Source organism: Oncorhynchus keta, unplaced genomic scaffold (assembly GCF_023373465.1).
Source record: "Oncorhynchus keta strain PuntledgeMale-10-30-2019 unplaced genomic scaffold, Oket_V2 Un_scaffold_9739_pilon_pilon, whole genome shotgun sequence".
NCBI classification, from domain to species: Eukaryota; Metazoa; Chordata; class Actinopteri; order Salmoniformes; family Salmonidae; genus Oncorhynchus; species Oncorhynchus keta.
In genome coordinates this window covers 978433-997810 of record NW_026291018.1, presented here as the reverse complement: position 1 = coordinate 997810, position 19378 = coordinate 978433, and the positions used below count along the sequence as shown (strand labels likewise).

The window sequence follows — 19378 nt, the reverse complement described above, 5'->3', positions numbered from 1 at the left end:
CACTGGACACTTCTCGCTAGGCGTCAGTGCGCATTTTGTCCAATACTGGTGGAACACAGCGCGTGCGCAGAAAGCACTCAGGAAGTGATGAACAAACAGCACAGCACAGTGGAGGGTGTATGTACAATGTAATCACTGCTTCAAACTTAACTTTATGAAAGTAAGTCTTGATTTCAGTTTATATTTAGAAACCTGAACGAACATAATTTGAGCTCTTGTAAATGGCAAGTCAGTTAGCGTAACTAGCTAGCCCCTCAACAACTCCTTTTCAAACATATTCGCTTGGTAACTAACGTTATCTGTGTAACAAGTCTAACTAGCTAGCTAGTTGTTTCGTTACTCATTTTAGCAGCTAGTTAGATAGCTAGCTAAATTGTACTGAATTTTTGCATTAATTGCGTGCATGTTTAGTAGCAGCCAATTTTTTTAGGTAGCTCGATCCAATCTCTTATGGTGAAATATTAATACCGCTAACTGTTACCGGTATTTATTGCTGGGCTGGCATGTAGTGCAGTTTGATGCAACGGGACAGGTTGTTGCTAGTCTCGTGCGCCAGACTTGCTGCCCTTCCATATCCTGGGAACGAGGTTAGGCTGCTGCAAAGGTTTCGTTTGTTTGAAAATGCAACTCCTGACCCAGTAGAAGTCATGCGATTTCATTGTGACTTTTTACAATGGATGGGTGGAAAATGCATCCTCTAACATACAAATGGCAATTAACTATTGGTATTTGAACATATGATAAATCTGTTTCTACATTGCTTGTATGCAAACTACCTTTTTATTTGGGCAATATTATAGGAACTGCGTATGTTGGCTTAATCCCCCATATCCCCCTATGAAAGAGGCCTGGGGGGCAGCCAGATTGATGACAACAGCGTTAGACAGCTTTGTGCTGAGACAGTTCTGTCTAATGAATTTCGCTTGAAATGATGTTTGAAAACATAGTCTGTCTGTATCCATGGTCTTTTTCAGTATCACTTGTAAAAAATGGAAAACTGTAAAGAGGACTACAAGATTCAGTCTTTTGACTTGGAGACCCAGAATCTGCTGAAAACGGCCCTGAAAGGTCAGTCCCTAATGTAGTGATTCTGTGAAGATGTATATAAAGGTCTGTGTGAAAAATCAACACAGTCAGATTGATAATGTTTTGTTTTTACAATTTAAGTACATAGTACAGTGTCATGTTCATTAGTGCAAACCGTAGCAATAGATTTAAAAAAATTGCAACAGAAAAAGAAAACAACTTTGTTATTGGGGATGCTCAGATGCAACCTTGCCGTTTCAGAGCGTTATTGTCAAATGTTGTGCCTAATGAACGTGACCCAGTAGCAAGTGTAAGTGGGCTGTCTTTGGATTAGCCCTCTCTCTGCCCTCAGAGCCCAGCACGGTGGACCTGGAGAAGGTGTCCAATGTCATCGTGGACCAGTCTTTGAAGGACCAGGTCTTCAGCAAAGAGGCAGGACGCATTTGCTACACTATCGTTCAGGTATGGTAATAATCACCTTAAAACTACTTGCCTTTCTGGCTGATAGTAATGGTGGTAACAACAGTAAGGGGAATTATCTTTGACTAGGGCTTCACACCTAGGCCTAGAACATGGTGTGAACTAAAGCTGGAGTTTGACTGTAAACAAGGTCAAATGAGCTCCTCTCTAGAAGCTCAGATCTAAGATCAGCTTACTGTCTTCAAATCCTAACCATTTGGTGGGTGGGCAGCTTAGGGGTGGTGGGGACCAAGGGGTTTATCATTGTCAAATGGCAACTCAATCCTACTCAACCCAATCCTACTATTTTGCTCCCGGGATCAGTGCTTTAACTTCCTAGTTGTATATATCCATAGACTGGAACCATACAGATGCTTATGGCTGTGTGTGATCTTGTTCTCTACCACATCTTGCAGGCTGAGGCCAAGCACAACAACGGAAACGTGTTCCGGCGGAATCTGCTCAACCGGCTGCAGCTGGAGTTCGTGGCCCGGGAGGACACACGGCTTCGCTCGCTGCAGGAGTGGGTCTGCTTCGTCACCTTCATCTGCAACGTCTTCGACTACCTCAAGGTATGAGCCAAAACATTCCAGAATCCCTATTCATATTCTAACTGGAGATATCTAACAACCTATTCACAAGACTGAACTGAGCCAAGCTGTGCTGGGCATCTGTCATAATTGCTGGAACCGTGCTGGAAAGAACATTGTACAAGGACAATATCCAAAACCTGCGCAGTACGGTTCATCCCTATAGTGTGAATCGGGCATCGTACTCTCCAGTTTTATTTGAGCTATTTCTTCATGGAATTGTTTATTTTTTAATCTTTATTTAAGTAGGCAAATCAGTTAAGAACAAAATCTTATTTTCAATGACGGCCTAGGAACAGTGGGTTAACTGCCTTGTTCAGGGGCAGAACGACAGATTTGTACCTAGTCAGCTAGGAGATTCAAACTTGCAACCTTTCGGTTAGTAGCCCAACGCTCTAACCACTAGGCTACCCTGCCGCCCCAAAATATATACGCATAGAAGCTTTTCTTATCAATGAAATGTTAATAGGTCCTTGTGTTTTCCCCTCCCCAGGTGAACAACATGCCTATGGTGGCTCTGGTGCATCCTGTGTTTGACTGCCTATTAAGGCTGGCTCAGCCTGACTCGCTGAACAACGAGGAAGAGGTGGGTCAAATATGGCACAGTACCTTTTTTACTATTTCAACTGAGGACATATTTCAATTGTCTCTCACTTCTTAAAGTGCAATATGTTGGTTATTTACCAAACATACATTTCAGATTAAAGGGAGAACCACATTTAAATGTTTTTGCTAAAATGTCCGGCTTTATATAGTGGGTACTGTTTGAAATCTGAAAACAAATGTACATGCTATAGCCTGAGTACATCTCTGAATGTGATTTCCCCTTCTCTGATAATGATATGCGTCTGTTTAATATTGGTGCTCCTTTGCTTCTCCTTTCCTTCCCCCAGGTAGACTGCCTGGTGCTCCAGCTGCACCGCATCGGGGACCAGCTGGAGAAGATGGACGGACAGAAGATGGACGAGCTCTTCTACCTGCTGCGGGACGGCTTCCTACTGCAGGAGGGCCTGAGCTCCATGGCCCGTCTTCTGCTACTGGAGATCCTGGAGTTCAGAGCTGGGGGCTGGATGCTCAGCGACACGGCCCAGAAATACTACTACAGCGAAGTCACCGACTAGACTGACGCTAGGCCAGGCTACAGTAGGTGGGTGGTGTTCAATAGGAACAACATGGGATTGGACGAGCTCGGGTTGGAATCTCCCGTTTCGTGTCTACTGAATGTGACCCTGAATGATAGTATTGGGAAAGGGGCTGCATCGTGGATGATTCCAGAAAGGACACTTTTTTTGCTGGGCTTTGCCATGGGGTAGCCACTAGTCAGTCTGGTTAGCAGCAGGGATATTTCCACTAGCCAGATAGTCGGTTTGAAATGTGCAATTGTAAATGGTTGTTAAAAGGTTTTTTTTTGGCGAGAGGTGTAATTGGATTGTTTGAAGCAAGTTTGACTGAAATTCAGGATATTTTGTGGGTTTCGAATTGCAGTTTTTACTCCAGTCTAATTGTTTATTATTAATCCCTTTGCTTTCTGACATTCCAATGTTATGAGACATTTCACTATTCTACATAAGTAGTTCAGACACACATTCCAGTCACGTTGGCTTGACCATGTTTGAGTTAATCTTATAGATCTTCTGCCAGTCGTTACTGATACTGTTTTCAAAGGTGATGATCTTTGTAAATTTTTCTACAAAGAATCTTGAGAGGTCTGTAGAACTTTTCGAGAGCTTAGACATTCATTAGGCCCAAGTGAATGTATGGATCAAATTATGATCTTACAATCAATGCTTTACAAAATAGGCTGCTTTTACACAGACAGCCCAATTCTGGTCTTTATTTTGTTTTACTAGTAATTTGTGTTTTTACCAATCAGATGAACTATTTTGACAATAATTAGGTGAAATATCAGAATTGGGCTGCCTGTCTAAATACAGCCATAGGGTCCAAATCAATTGGACAAAATACTTTACAGTCAACTTTTGTTTTAAACGCACCTGTTGTTTGAGTGGTAGATTAAAATGACTGAAAAGCATTTTGGCTAGAGTTGAGGGATTTTTGACAAAATCAATCAAACAAAAGATTAACACAACGCATGTAACTCCACGTGGGTCCACCCTGCTGCCAATGACTCTTAAGCCTCTTCGTTTCCTCTGAGGTCAAAAAGCACATGACAAGAGAGGGTGACAATTTGGTATTATTAGGATTTGGGACCAAGAGATTTGTCATAAGTAATTTGTAATATTTCCTTTCTGACATATCAATATATTTGACTTTTTATGGTCTGAATCCTAGTTTCTGAATTGTTAATATCACAAGTTTATCTGAAAAATAGTTTTGTAGTACATGTGATGCCAATATAGACAGCAATATCATCAAAGTTGGAAGTTCTAGTCAGTTTTTGCTGATTCTAATAAGAACTAGTTTTGCAGATGTTTTTGTATTCACAAGTCTCTAAGAGGTACTGTACCTCTTTTAAACGACATGGTCCACACTTTGGTGCTACAAAATGGATGCTGGCTTTTGCTTTCGGCTTGGGAAAACTGTGCACCACAATGCAAACATTTATTCCGTTTGGAAGCTGAGAATATTACTGCATTATAGTGACTTTATAAGTTCTGTCTGGCTGTTCACTACTCGTTGCTGTTCGATTTTCAAAACAGTAGTACGTCTGAGATTCATTCCACCAGCACTAAGCTTTTACCAGCTTCACTTTATTGAAGAAGTCCACATCTACTAGTTTTTGTAGTTCAGAATATGTATGTTTTATAATGTTTACACTGTGTGCTGACCTGAGTGCTTTAATACGCTCACAAAACCAAACACGGTGTCTTGGAAAAACCACTGACCACAATCAAGCAGCAGACTATTTCTAGGTCCTGTTCCAATATCTTTAACATTCATCTATCCTTCCTTCCTCATAGTAATCACTGATCTAATGTGATCCATTGCAGATATTTTTCCTACCCTAGTTATGTCAGCTTAGTGATTACTGCAAGAAAGTGAGGGAGACCTGGGGAATCGTTGATAATTCCAGTAGGGACATTGACTGAATGAATCTCTTTGAAGAGGGAAGAACCATATCATTTTTTTGAAGATATGATCACAAATATTGTGTTAGTTAGGCTATTTTAGTAACCTCTGTTGGCCTTAGTGGACAGTTGTCGAATAGATTGAAAAGTTTATTTGGTAATATTTGTTGTGGAATCGGAATAGTAACACTTGGGTGACTGACATAACTTTTCTATTGTTTTACATTTAGTTCACTAGATCAGTGTTTCTCAACAGTTTTCATTCAAAACTGTGGTTCTCAGTGTACATTAAGCAAGCACTAAAATAAACTTGTTGGTCATCCACTAGTTTGAGCATATTTGATATGGCCATGATGTTGAAAGAAGATTATTGAAGTAAATGTGTATATGCTATAGGGCCTATTTATTGCTACATAAAGACCAAGTATTCAAAGTAAAGTCATTCAGTAAACATAATTTGGACAGGAAGTGCAGCACTCACAATTTGCCTACTAGTGGTTTGTGTACATGCCATTTGTTTTACACAGAATTACCAAATAAGTTTGAGCATTTTGTACATTTATCTACCCAAGTAGATAAAGTTTGAGTTTACTGCGTGAAGACAGAGCTCAGTGTATATTTTCCTATAAATATTTCCATTACTGTAGTTGGGTATCTGTTCAAATGTCAGAAGTACCAACATTGGTCAATTTCATTTTTGCTACTGCTGTACATTGACTGAAGATGAATAAAATCACATTAAAATAAAATCGACCTGGGTTTTACCTAAGCTTTTATTTATTTGAAGATGTCACTGAATACACCTATATTCTAAATACAGAATGTGATCATGTCATTTGTAATGTTTTCACAGTCATTCTTTATTGAATCATAATACAATGTTAGTAAAAGAAGCCACATTTACAGTAACTGTGTTTGTGGTCAGTATACTTGGATACACACCATTCCAAATATTTCACAAGAGTCCAAGAGATTTATATTTACATAGCCTGTCAATGCCCTACATTGAAGACAATCTCCCATGATGTGTTGCACAAATGTCCATGATGTTTTTATTTTCCAACAAGGAATTCCACCTCAAGTTTGACCAAAGGGACAATGGATTGAATTCCTTCCAGTCCAAAAGGTCCCATTTTGAATGCTGCACTCAGACTTCAAAGTCGACTACCACCAGCGATAGTGGGCATAGGCTCTGTTGGATTCAGCCATCTTGTGCAGTTCGTGTTTCCGTTTGACCACGTTGCCCTCCTTGGAGAAGGCGGCCAGCAGTTCCTGGGATAGTTTTTCGTACATTAGTGTGCGTCTGTGCTTGTTGTCCCGGCACTCTGTGATCATCCACTTCATGGCCAGGAAGCGCCGCCTGTTGTCTGTCAGAGGTATGGGCACCTGCAGAGTGGAGAGGGACAATACAGGATGTCATTAAACATACTGTATGAGACTAAAGAAATGACATTTGTCATGTCTATTGTGGAGAATAAAGAGTTGATGTATATTTTTCTACAAACTATCACCCCAAGGTTGTGTTCATTAGGCACTAAAGACAAGAAAAAAGACAAATAGGGAGGGACTACCAGAACCCCTGTTTTCATTACAGAACGTTTTGCTACGATGTGAACTAATGAATAAGACCCCGGTGACTCTGTAGAAATGGTGAGAGTACTGACCTGATAGAACTTGCCCCCTTTCTGAATGCTAGCCAGGCCAATGACAGGCTTGCAATTCTCCAGAGCCTGGTGGAAGATGGCGTATGGATTACACTCAATCTCTGCCTTCTTTCCCTCGGGGGCTTTGTGGTACTTCTCCACCTGTTTTCTCTTCATGTTCTCCAATGTCTGAGAAGAGAAGGATGGGCATTAGTGTATATTTACATTACTTGGCAAACTATATCAAACAGTCCCAAAGAATCCCACTATACCTGTGTGATGATACCTTTGGCAATAATCTTGTCACCATCTTTCATCATCATGTTGACAAACTTGCTGTGAAGAGAAAGAATAGTGATGAGTTGTAATTCAGACTATTGACAGGGTAAACATAGAACCACATCACTGAGCTACATGTATTTCAGTGTTTGTAGGCTTATGCATTAATGTGTGTTTGGTTTAGGTACCTCAGCACAGGGTCGTTGAAAACAGAGCTGGTAACAGAGTTGGTGGCTGCCTTTATGGGCCTGACAGATTTCAGCTCCCTCTCCTCTTTCTGCTCAGGTGTGAGCTCAGTCTCTGGGATGTGGTACACCTCTTTCCTAGGCTCAGGCTCCAGGTAGTAAGGGTTGTACCTGCTCCATCTCACCAGGAGTACCCTAGAGAAGCATGAGCAACAGAAGATGATGACACTTCATGTTTAATAGTCAAATACAATGCAATGGTTATAGCATATCATGGACACTATCTATACATGATCATTTAACCATCTAATGTTGTTTGCAGAAACATATGGGGTAACTAGTGTTTGTTAACTCTGGTACTGTCACCTCGCGCCCTGGATCAGAGCTACAGTGTTTGTGCTTGTTAAAATCGACATGAACAAATCGTGGCCAGCCACACTCACTCACACTGATTCACAAACTTGTTCTTACAGGACGGGTGATTTTGTATTTTGCTACAATGAATACAGTGGGTGGCATGTCTCTAAATAAATACTAAAAAGTTTAATGTAAATGTCACTGACTGTAGGTAGCTGAATTAGCTAACGTAGTTGTAATAAACTTGTGCAATATCACAGTGTTAAGATACACATCCATAGCGTCGTTAATCAGCAAAATTATAATTACCTTGGTGTCCAAGGTTTTAGTAAACCTGTGACGGAGGCAGCCATCTTGGAAAGTGTGGTGCGAAGACCCCTGGGTAAGCTCCCTGGTAGATGCCATAAAGCAAAACTATTTTCTGTGATTTATTTTCCAAAATAAAGCATTATTCAGCTAAATATTTAAATTTCTAAATTTCACACGAAACAATAAATGCATATTTTTCTAGGTTTTATTAAAAACGCAGACTGCGTGATTCTCGCGCATAGTTGCACACATTGGTGATGTCATCACGCGATGTTTCCAATGCTATGGCGTACCAGGAAGGGGAGACGCTAGAATCCTGGCTCAGTGAGTGAATTAACCTATGTATCCAGTCAATTCATTTATATTATTAGCATATTGCATTGAATGAATGGAGTGAATGTATGAATGAAGTAATGAAAGAGTGCAATCTGTTGAACTGTCTGCAATCCTCCAGGGCTACTGCCTTCGAGGCATCCCCGTTATAAGATCTGTGTTAGCGTTCTCGTTCGAAGCAGCCGTTTCAGGAAAGCTGTGCACTGAATCTGGATCAGTTGTGGGAGGCGGACATTCAAGCATAAACCCAGGGGATGTGGCCACTGCACCTCAGCTGAGCTCCCTTTTGATATCGAGAGTTAAGACAGCAAAATTGAGGATTGTTATTTTGATATCAAGCGCATATCTTGTGTTGGTTGATAGATATAATTGATAGCCTTTCGAGGAACTGGTGGCACAGATAAAACATCTTTGGTGGTGGCTTCACTGCATGTATGCGCTTTGTGGTATAGTAGCCAGTGCAATGTGGATGATGACAGAGGATGGATGACAGTGTCCGGTTGCTCACATGTGTTGTCCTTTCAACAAGTCGGTCAACTCTCAACTAGTAAAGACATGTGTTAAACATGTTTTATTTTTATTTGATCTCACTATAGATAAAGCCACCCATCCAACAAACAGACAGGAGGATTGGGAGTACATCATCGGTTTCTGTGACCAGATCAATAAGGAATTGGAAGGGTATGTTATTTCCTGATTCACCTGATACCAATCAGTATGTATTAGCTAATACAGAGATTCAGTATGTATTAGCTAATACAGAGATTCAGTATGTATTAGCTAATACAGAGATTCAGTATGTATTAGCTAATACAGAGATTCAGTATGTATTAGCTAATACAGAGATTCAGTATGTATTAGCTTCATTTGACCCATTGCTCTAGTATGTATAGGAAATGGGCCAATTTAACCCAATCTCTTTGTGCAGTCCCCAGATATCTGTCAGGTTGCTGGTTCACAAAATCCAATCGCCACAAGAATGGGAGGCGCTTCAGGCTTTAACAGTGAGTATTGTTTGTTTGTACTATTTAATTTCATCCACTATTCTGTTCTAGTCCTGAGGCATAGCTGTATGTACTCATATGGTGTATACAGCCTTGTCTCAGGGCTACCTATGTGTCCATGTGTTTGACAAAATGTCCACGTGTAATTCTCCAAGGTATTAGAAGCATGTATGAAGAACTGCGGGAGAAGGTTTCATAATGAAATCGGGAAATATCGGTTTCTGAACGAGCTGATCAAAGTTGTTTCTCCTAAGGTGAGTGGACTTGGTATCCTGAATGTGTTATTCTATTCTTATTCTATTTTCCTATTGTTCTGTGTGTGAATACATCACTGACAAAGATCTGGTACACTTCTATCTAGTACATGGGAGACAGAGTACCAGAGAAGGTAAAGACAAAGATTATTGAGATGCTGTACAGCTGGACAGTGGCTTTCCCCAACGAGGCCAAAATCAACGAAGCATACCAGACACTAAGGAGACAGGGTAAGACCTGGTTTCCACTCGTTACCACAGCCACTATGGCTGTGAATTGCCAGAGGCCTCACGATACTTAGCTGCCGATACGATATGTATTGCAATTCTCGCGATTAAATACTGTAATTTTATTGCGATTTGATGTTCCAAACATATTGCTCACCATATGTCTGCTGCAGAGGGCCAAGAAAGCCATGAGAACACGTTTTGATCAGTCATGGAAATAAAGTAGCTCATAACAAATTTGCTCCCTATTTAAAAAGAAGATGGAGAACAAGCTATGAAGGAAAAATATGGGAGTTTTGGTTTTAGCTACAGTAAACTAGCGCAAAAATAATATTTGGATATTGTCGATACGATATATCGTCAAATTATATCCTAATACCCGTAGGGGAGTTGTAGCGATGAGACAGGATAGTAGCTACTAAAACAATTGGACACCACGGAAACAGGGTAAAAAAAAAAAAGAATAATAATAATAATATTTATATCCTGATATGTCACTGTATCAATCCCCCCACACCTTTTTCCTCCAATCAGGAAATACCCTCTACTATTTCTTTGTGTGTGATTGGACTCGGGCTCAATACCATTTTAAATTCAGGAAGTGAAAGGTTATTCTTCCTCAATTTTCCTCATTGCTTTGAAATGGAACACTGTTTCCAATCAGGAAATAATAACATGCTTATATTTGTCCTGTTTCAGACATGTACACGTGTGTATTATACTCATGTGTGAATTGGAAATGTGTTTTTTGCATATCCCAACTCCCGGAGAGTGGGTTCACAGCCAGGGTCTGCCATTATCAACGACAACCCTTGAGCAATTAGGCATAAGTGCCTTGCTCAAGGGCACATCAACCAATTTTTTACCTTGTCGGTTTTCGGTTGCTTGCCCAATGCTCTAACCGCTAGGTTACCTGCTTAATACCATTTAATTTCAATTCAGGAAGTGAACTGATAGTCTTCCTCAATTTTCCTCATTGATTTGAAATGGAACTCTGTTTGTGATGAATAGTCCCATAGAGTTATTTTGAGTTATTTAAAAAAATCTTATCTGTGAACTACCTTCCGTTCTTCAGGCCTTGTAACTATGGACCCTGAGCTCCCAGTGGACAAGACTCTGATTCCTTCACCCCCCACACGTCCCAAGAACCCTGTGTTTGACAATGAGGACATGGGCAAGGTGAGACACTGGGTTCAGACTGAGTGTATCCACAGTACTGGTCTTTAACGCTGATCCTGGATCTCTAGGATCCTGGTCCTAGAGAACTACTGTATATGTGGTGTACAGCCTAGCACTAACACACCTAATTACAACAAATCACTGAAACCTTGATTTGCTAAAACAGGGGTTATCAGACTGGAACAAAAGCCTGCATTCCTTCTAGGTCTCTAGGACCAGCATTGCTGACCACTGATGTACAGATAGAGTCAAACCAGCAGATGTCAGTGTCACCATTGTGATTTGACAGAGACATGCCTTAATGTGTGTTTAGCTACTAGCAGAGCTTCTGAGGAGCAAAACCCAGAGGACCTGCAGGAAGCCAACAGGCTCATCAAGAACATGGTGAAGGAGGTGAGAGACAACGACATGCCCTTTAAGTGCATATAAAGGCGGTTGTAAAGAGCCGTAAGCTGTTGTGAATGCTCATACTCAGCCTGTGACATACCACCTGTGTGTTTATAGTCATAATGGGTTCATAAGACTGTTCTAACTAGCTTTGAGAGGTAATACATGCTTATGGAGTATTTTATCAGCCCTGAATGCTGATTGGCTGAAAGCCATGGTATGTGAGACCACAGGTATGAGGAAACATTTATTTTTACTGTTCTTATAGATGTTTGAAAACGGTTTATAATAGCAATAGGTCACAGAGGGGGTTGTGGTATATGGCCAATATACCACGGCTAAGCGCTGTATCCAGGCCCTCCGCGTTGAATTGTGCATAAGAACAGCCCTTAGCAGTGGTATATTGGCCAAATACCACAAACCCCGAGGTGACCTATTGCTTTAATAATTCATCATGGGATAATAAATACACTGTAGAATTACACACAGATGGAGCTTAGAAAATGTGATCATAGCCGATCATGCGTCCATGTTAGTAGTTTTCTATAACACTTGTATTGTTCTGTTTCCCAGGACGGCTGAATTTATTTACAATATAACTGTTGCGCATGCATATAAGGCTTTTATAGCAATGTGTAACAAGTCTTGAACATCTTATTAACCCTCATTCTCCCAGGACGATGTCAGGGTTCAGAAAGTGACCAAACGCATCCACACTCTGGAAGAGGTGGGTATCAACGTCAAGCTGCTGAGTGAGATGCTGTCCCACTACGACAAGGACAGGTCCTCCCAGTCAGACAGAGAGATCATCAAGGTGTGTGTTCCGTTCAGACTCCACACACATCACACTTAGCCCTAGTTCAAACACCACTCTATCGCCGCACCGAACTAAAGCATTTAACTTTTTCTTTGGGAGAGCAGGGATAGAGTGCCTTGTGAAGCCATAGTGTGCCTCGTCTGTCTTTTGACAATAGTTGGTTAGCCTCTGCTGCTCTTTTGGCGCGGTGCGGGTGAGGCACGCCTCTGTTTCATGTAGTTCTGCCAGAGCAGTTCTTCCACTGTCAGGAAAAATGGTCATGCATATTAATATATGTTAATTGCGTGCAAATAAAGGTTGCTTGGCTTCCACACCCACAACGGAAGCACAGTCATGGCTGATACGCAGGTGGAGGACGTCTGAGAGGTAACTGTTATACCTGAATTCAACCCAAAAGCAACGAGTATGTCTGCAGTGTTGAGAGAGCGGTTGTATGAAACCAATTGGTATGTCACCAGAGTTCTCAGCCATGCCAGCCCGCTCTTCATGTCTATTCAGTTCTACTCGCCAAAAGTTTGCCGTCTGAACTGTGCGTTACTTAGATACTTGTCCTCTTTGCTTGCTGTGAGGCATTAAGGACCTTATGTATCACCTCAGGCTATAGCCAGTCCTTAACACAATTTTACAGCTCGTCCCAATTTGTTCCCTACCGCGTCTGGATAGGTATAAGCAGTTTAGTGGTGGAGCTTCTATCATATTGCTAACTCCTTACCTGTCTGCAAACACCAAAGTGTTAGGACCAATGGGAAGGGGACGGGAAAGGGGTAGGGAGCGAATTAGGAATGGCTGCTAGAATGATACGAGCGTGGTAGACTTTGATGTTATGTGAAATTAATTAGAATTGTAAACTGTCAGTGGCTGATTGAAGCATGTCGTCGTACATTTCCTGTAATACCAGGAACTATACGACCGCTGCGACAAGTTGAGACGCGCTGCTTTCAAAATGGCCACAGAGACTGAAGATAACGACACAAGTTTAGGTGAGGAAATACATTTGTTATTTGAATGTTTTTCAAACTCTTAGATTGTTATTTGTTGTTCCATCTCTTAACCTCTGACCTTTGCCCTCCAGGTGACATCCTGCAGGCCAGCGATGACCTCTCACGGGTCATCAACTCCTACAAGAAGATTGTCAAGGGACAGACCGTGAATGGAGACATCGAGGATGCTAGATCTGCAGCTGGTGAAGGTGAGTGATGGCACGTAATGTATACACACACACACACTTTCACATCTTTTCATATCACTTTCAGAGCAAACTGTTTCCTTTCTACCTCCTTCGATTTCAATTCCTCTCTCTGCTTCCTTCTACCTCTCTCTGCTTCCTTCTACCTCTCTCCACCTCTCCTTCTCTCTCTCCACCTCTCACTCTCTTCTACACCTCTCCTTCTCCTCTCTCCACCTCTCCTTCTACCTCTCTCCACCTCTCCTTCTCTCTCTCTCCACCTCTCTCTCCACCTCTCCTTCTCTCTCTCTCCACCTCTCCTTCTCTCTCTCTCCACCTCTCCTTCTCCTCTCTCTCCTCTCTCCACCTCTCCTTCTCCTCTCTCCACCTCTCCTTCTCTCTCTCTCCACCTCTCCTTCTCTCTCTCCACCTCTCCTTCTACCTCTCTCCACCTCTCCTTCTCTCCTCTCCACCTCTCCTTCTACCTCTCTCCACCTCTCCTTCTCTCTCTCTCTCCACCTCTCCTTCTACCTCTCTCCACCTCTCCTTCTACCTCTCTCCACCTCTCCTTCTCTCTCTCCACCTCTCCTTTTCCCTCTCTCCACCTCTCTCTCTCCACCTCTCCTTCTACCTCTCTCCACCTCTCCTTCTCTCTCTCCACCTCTCCTTTTACCTCTCTCCACCTCTCCTTCTCTCTCTCTCCACCTCTCCTTCTACCTCTCTCCACCTCTCCTTCTCTCTCTCTCTCCTTCTACCTCTCCTTCTACCTCTCCTTCTCTCTCTCTCCACCTCTCCTTCTACCTCTCTCCACCTCTCCTTCTTTCCCTCTCTATTCTAGAGACCACAGGGAACAGTGACAACACAGAGACCTTGATTGACCTGGCTGGCATTGACGTTCCAAACTCCACCTCTGCTCCGCCTGTCCCTCTCCCATTGGTCTCCGATCCCACTTCAGCCAATCACCTGGGATTCCCAATCCCTGTCTTGCCTCCTCCTCCAAAAAGGTTGGCCGGGTTGCATGCCAGTCAGAACAGCAGCCCCAGCCACCCAGCCACCGACAAGGCCCTCAACGCTCTCTCTCTCCTTGACGATGAGCTGCTATCCTTAGGTAGCTCACTGACCTTGCATTTTATGGATGTTATGTGTAAATGTATTCTTGTTAAATATAGGCCATATTTCCTATTTGATTTGTATTCTAAATGTATTCATCACCAATGTTCAGACAATGCCCCATGGTACTTAATTTCATTATGCCAGCAGCATCCCACTGCTGGCTTGCCTCTGAAGCTAAGCAGATCCTTGGATGGGAGACCAGATGCTGCTGGAAGGGGTGTTGGAGGGCCAATAGGGGGTACTCTTCCCTCTGGTATAAGGGGGATCACAATGCCCCAGGGCAGTGAAGGGAACATTGCCCTGCATCTGGTGCAGTCTTTCGGATGGGACGTTAAACTAAAGATCCCATGGCACTTATTGTAAGAGTAGAGGTGTTTACCCTAGTGTCCTGGCTAAATTCCCAATTTTAGGCCTCATACCATCATGGCCACCTAATCATCCCCAGCTTCCAATTGTCTCATTCATCCCGCTCCTCCCCCCTGTCACTATTCTCCAAGTCGTTGCTGTAAAAGATAATATGTTCTCAGTCAATTTACCTGGTAAAAGAAGGGTCAATACTCATGTCCCTTGTGTGTTTTTTCAGGCCTGAACGATCCAGTTCCTTCTCTGAACAGCCAATCAAAACCAACGCTGAATGAAATAGCGAATCCGTGGACCTCCTTACAGGTAGTTCTTCCTGATGAGGACCACAATGGTCAGAGCATTAAAAAGCATTACTTTTTTTCTACTGTCATTTCCTGTGAGGAGTTTTGAACAACTCTTGTGATACATTGGGTAGATTTGTAAGTGTCTCCTCCCTTCTATCCATCTCCAGGCTCCTGACCCTGGCCTGGACTTGTTTGGCACTATAGCAGGGCCAGGCCCAGTATTTCCCCCAGTCCAGCCAGCGCCAGCCCCCGCCACGGCCCCTGCCACCCACAGCCTCCAGGACCTCCAAGACCTGGCCATGCTGGACTTTGGAGAGCCAAAGAGGTGCTTAACTAACCTTACTCCCTTCACTTCACTGGAAATATTGTAGATCACTTCAAGGTATTATATTACCCACATTGAATTATATCAGGTGCTTCAGCGCATGGCTAAAGTGAAGCAACACTTCTGAGGTAATCCGAAGTCTCAGGGTTGTCATTAATAGTGTGTCACATCATTACATTACTAGATGCTACTCAACATTATCCTGAATATGGTACAAATCAACATGCTCTTGATTGCACACTTGCTTGTTTGATTTAGTTATGTTTCCAGAGAGAGCCCATGTTGTTTTTCTGTCATTTTCAGTTTGCGTGTTGGCGGCGGATTCGGGATGGCAGCCTCTATGGGAGCCGTAGTACCACCCTCCTTGGGGGCCATGGTACCCCAGGTCCCCCTCTCCTCGACCTCCCTCCTCCCTGGCCCCATGCCTGGCTCCCCTGCGTTGTCCCACACCAAAGCCCAGACGCTGAGCTCTGCCCCAGGCAGCCCCCTGTTCAGCTCCCTCTCCCCCTTCCACCACTCCTCCTTCCAGGGGGGCAGCCCAGCCAAGGGGCTAGGACCGGAGGCCTCCCTGGGCAACGTGCACGTCCCCTGGAGGCCATCAGACCCAGTGAGTACTGGAGATAGGGGAGGGAGGGAGGGAGAGGGAGGGAAATGGGACATGCTATATATCCTCCTGTGAAATTGAACGTCGTTGGTCTTTTTGAACCATTTGATGTCCACAGTACAATGTCTGGATAACGTTGATATAGCCTCTCACTGCCTCTGTCCCCTCCAGGTAAAGGGCTCCCTGTAACGGCCTATGATAAGGATGGGGTGCGTGTGCTGTTGAACTTTGCCTCAGACTGTCCCCCTTGCAGACCAGACGTGCTGGTGTTAGTGGTGTCCATGCTGAACACTGCACCACTGCACGTTCAGAACGTGGTCCTTCAGGCCGCTGTGCCCAAGGTAACACACAGGTGCAATATACACATGGTACACACACACACACACACTTTGTTCACACTTGCTCTGTCTAGGTGCCATAGGAGCCTCCAGCCATGTCTCAGGGCAATGTGTACACATGCACTCGTATAATACTTACACATGTGTCCACTCCTGTATACTTACTCACTCAAACATTATATCATTTCATCCAAACAAAAGGTGATGGGGTCCTCACTCAAAAATATGTTGCCTAAAGCTTCATTTTTGTATTTATTTGTATTATTTTCACTGCATCAGGGATCGAGTACGCCGGCTTTGCAGCCATCTTCAGTGTGTAACTTTCACACACTCCTTAACCCCTCCTCTCCTTGTCCTCCAGTCCATGAAGGTGAAGCTGCAGCCTCCGTCAGGAACAGAGCTGCCCCCCTTTAACCCCACCCTCCCCCCGGCCTCCATCACACAGGTCATGCTGCTGGCCAATCCCCTGAAGGTAAGAGCAGGGCCACGAGTATTTCATGGTAAGGTCACATGGTCAGGGAACGATCTGATCGATATGATCTTCCTAGGGCCCAGCGGTTTTCTGATTAAGGTCACATGGTTAGGGAGCAGCCCACTTCTCTAATACACAAGCCAGAGTCACTGTAGGACTAGGTCTCTATCTCCTCATCTTTTCAACAGTATTGGAGGTTCAAGGTCCCTCCTCTCTGACTTTCTTATCCAATGCGGTTTGGGGAGACGAAGAGAGAGGATTTGAGGAATTAAGGAAAGATTCATTGAGAGAGGGGCTAGGTCTTTTTGGACCTCCTCTTTGTAGTCTTTGTGAAACCACTTGCTAACCCTCTTCCAACGTTTGCCTCTTGCAGGAGAAGGTGCGTCTGCGCTACAAGCTGGCGTTCACTCTCGGAAACAGGCAGTGCTCAGAGGTGGGCGAGGTGGACCAGTTCCCCCCGCCAGACAGATGGGGTCACCTATAGCCACCCCCATACACCACAGAGCCGAGCCAGGACGGGCCAAACCAACACTCCATGATGGGGGTGTTAACCACACATACCCCAGAGAGAGAGAGATGAGCCGAGGAGAGGATAGGGTGGGAGAACTGTGCTGCAATGTTACAGTACCAACATAGTGCTACTTACCAGCCAACCATTCTGTTTCTTTTAGATTGTTTTGATATTTACCGTCTTTGTATTTGCCCAGTTGCTATTGAGACTGTAACTTTGTAAACATAATATAGCATACATGGCATACACTGGAGTTCAAGACAGTTTTACAATAGCTTCCAGAGCTTGTATTGAATATTATTGCAGAACAGCATCTCAACTGAAGGGATACAAATGCTTTTTCCATGTTTCAGAAATTGATACAAAGATGTGAAGAAGTGTCACTCTTTATTTGTTATTAAGTGTGTTTATTAACTGAGAACATCTACAAGGTATTTTAGCAGGCCAGTCAGTCGTCCCTTATATACAGCACTGCAGGACATTTCCTAACAAACGTAGTCCCGCCCACAAGACATGCTGGCAAAGGAAATATAACTAACACTACATCCATTATGACGAGATACATACATACAGTGTATATACTGTGTGTGTATATATATATATATATATATATATATATATATATATATACAGTATATATGTCAATGTTTATACCACAGCATTGTTGAATACTTGTTTCTAATGGGCTAGGGCATTCTAGAAAGGACATTATTATTCAGAGCTTATAACTAGGGAAAATGATTGATTAATCCTATAACTGGAATATAATTTGGTGAAATGTGGTAATCTTATCCGGAGGACTTGCTAGCTAGTATGTTAGCTCAGAGTAGCTCAGCTTGAGTCAAGATACAGAAAGTTATGTTGATTAGAGGTGGGTGCTAGCTGGCTGTTGACAAAGGCCTTGAACATGATTCCATGAGGTGTTTTATTTCTTCAGTGCATATCCAGTGATCATGCTTATTAGACATAATTGTGGCAATTATTATTATGACATTGTTTTAAAGTGATGTATATTGTATTTCTCAATTATATTAGTTAATGGGTTTTCTGGACCTTCTAGGTCTTACTACAGACTAATATACAGCTACTATTTTGATGACTGGGTTTCCTAGCAACACTGTAATCAATATTGTGGTTACTCCTGGCGTGCTTCTGTAAGTTATCATCATAAATGCATACCGTAGCTGGTTTTTATTCTCTGGTTTAATGTACGGGTTCTTCTGATGCTCCCTCTGATGCTCGTCATCTGGTTTAACTATGGTCTTTGAGCTTTCAAAGTGGTCTGTCAACCAGAGTTAAGATATCCATTAGTACTGAGTTTTAGGATGTGTATTATTTTCTCCATTGTCAGTATTGAAATTGTATTTATTTATTTCAGTTGTATTTCAGTGCATCACTGAATTGACCAAGCTTAACACTGGCTGAAAGTGTCATCTGACACAAGTTGGAACTAACATGGAGGAAGGTGAAGAAACCATGAGGTCAAAATCATCCAGTAATATTGAGCCCACAATAGGACAGTGATTTCATACTTCATCGATGGTGAAAGGTTGATTCGCTAACCTTCATCCTAACATTCAAAGGAATGGATGGATATGAGAATATGGTGGAAACGTCTTACCCATGCTTGCACTAATACATTGCTTTTAAATCCACACTTCAGGGAGGTTAGGGAATTGGGAAAACAGTCAGTTTGCCCCTTTCCTCCCCATGTCCTCTCTCTGGTTGTCCCTGACTTGTAGCATTGTGAGAGGCACAATAGCTCTGTACATAGGTGTACTTACCGTCTGTAGTCAGATGTGTAGAGGTCAATGTGATGTGTAAATGTCTTGAAAGATGTTTTACGATTGTACATACTGTGCTATTTGTTTGTTGCATGAGGAATTAAAGGATTTTTGATCTGGTGTAATTTAGCTTATTGTTGGTCTTTGTCAGAGCATTGCTTTTCTATTCATAACTTAGGTTAGTTAGTAAATCAGGTTGACTTAAAGGTCATACTTATGCCGGCTTCCACAGCGTTTACTGTGAATTTGATTTGAGTGAATGTCAAGGAAATTGTTGACAGTGCAGTGTGCTTGTCGACAGTGCAGTGTGCTTGTCGACAGTGCAGTGTGCTTGTCGACA

The 19378-nt window shown here is 42.8% G+C and overlaps 3 protein-coding genes across 6 annotated transcripts; 2 read left to right on the top strand and 1 right to left on the bottom strand.

The window, feature by feature from the left end:
* Positions 1–23: 23 nt before the first annotated feature.
* Positions 24–5862, top strand: LOC127929676 (MIF4G domain-containing protein B-like). Of its 4 annotated transcripts, none has more exons than XM_052517767.1 (6): positions 24–160; positions 975–1068; positions 1361–1488; positions 1902–2057; positions 2569–2661; positions 2969–5862. In XM_052517767.1, the coding sequence occupies exons 2-6, from the start codon at positions 990–992 to the stop codon at positions 3194–3196; spliced, it is 684 nt and encodes a 227-aa protein (XP_052373727.1). In that variant the 5' UTR covers positions 24–160; positions 975–989; the 3' UTR covers positions 3197–5862. The 4 variants fall into 4 exon arrangements, with proteins under 4 accessions (XP_052373727.1, XP_052373729.1, XP_052373730.1 ...); XM_052517769.1 differs by having other exon boundaries at positions 25–160; positions 1379–1488; XM_052517770.1 differs by having other exon boundaries at positions 31–117; positions 1379–1488.
* Positions 5863–5936: 74 nt separating this feature from the next.
* Positions 5937–8013, bottom strand: LOC127929675 (28S ribosomal protein S7, mitochondrial-like). Its single transcript, XM_052517766.1, has 5 exons — positions 7878–8013; positions 7215–7406; positions 7020–7083; positions 6769–6936; positions 5937–6490 (listed from the first exon to the last, which is right to left on the bottom strand). Exons 1-5 carry the CDS (start codon positions 7919–7921, stop codon positions 6269–6271), a joined length of 690 nt encoding a protein of 229 aa, XP_052373726.1. The 5' UTR covers positions 7922–8013; the 3' UTR covers positions 5937–6268.
* LOC127929674 (ADP-ribosylation factor-binding protein GGA3-like) lies at positions 8003–19167 on the top strand. Its single transcript, XM_052517764.1, is given in 19 exon segments — positions 8003–8201; positions 8807–8891; positions 9139–9214; positions 9370–9468; positions 9576–9699; positions 10772–10875; positions 11189–11213; positions 11216–11268; positions 11939–12076; positions 12978–13059; positions 13152–13268; positions 14083–14352; positions 14941–15023; positions 15172–15329; positions 15633–15910; positions 15913–15936; positions 16105–16274; positions 16633–16743; positions 17117–19167. Coding segments are annotated over 19 exon segments (2175 nt in total). The 5' UTR covers positions 8003–8134; the 3' UTR covers positions 17228–19167.
* Positions 19168–19378: the final 211 nt, after the last annotated feature.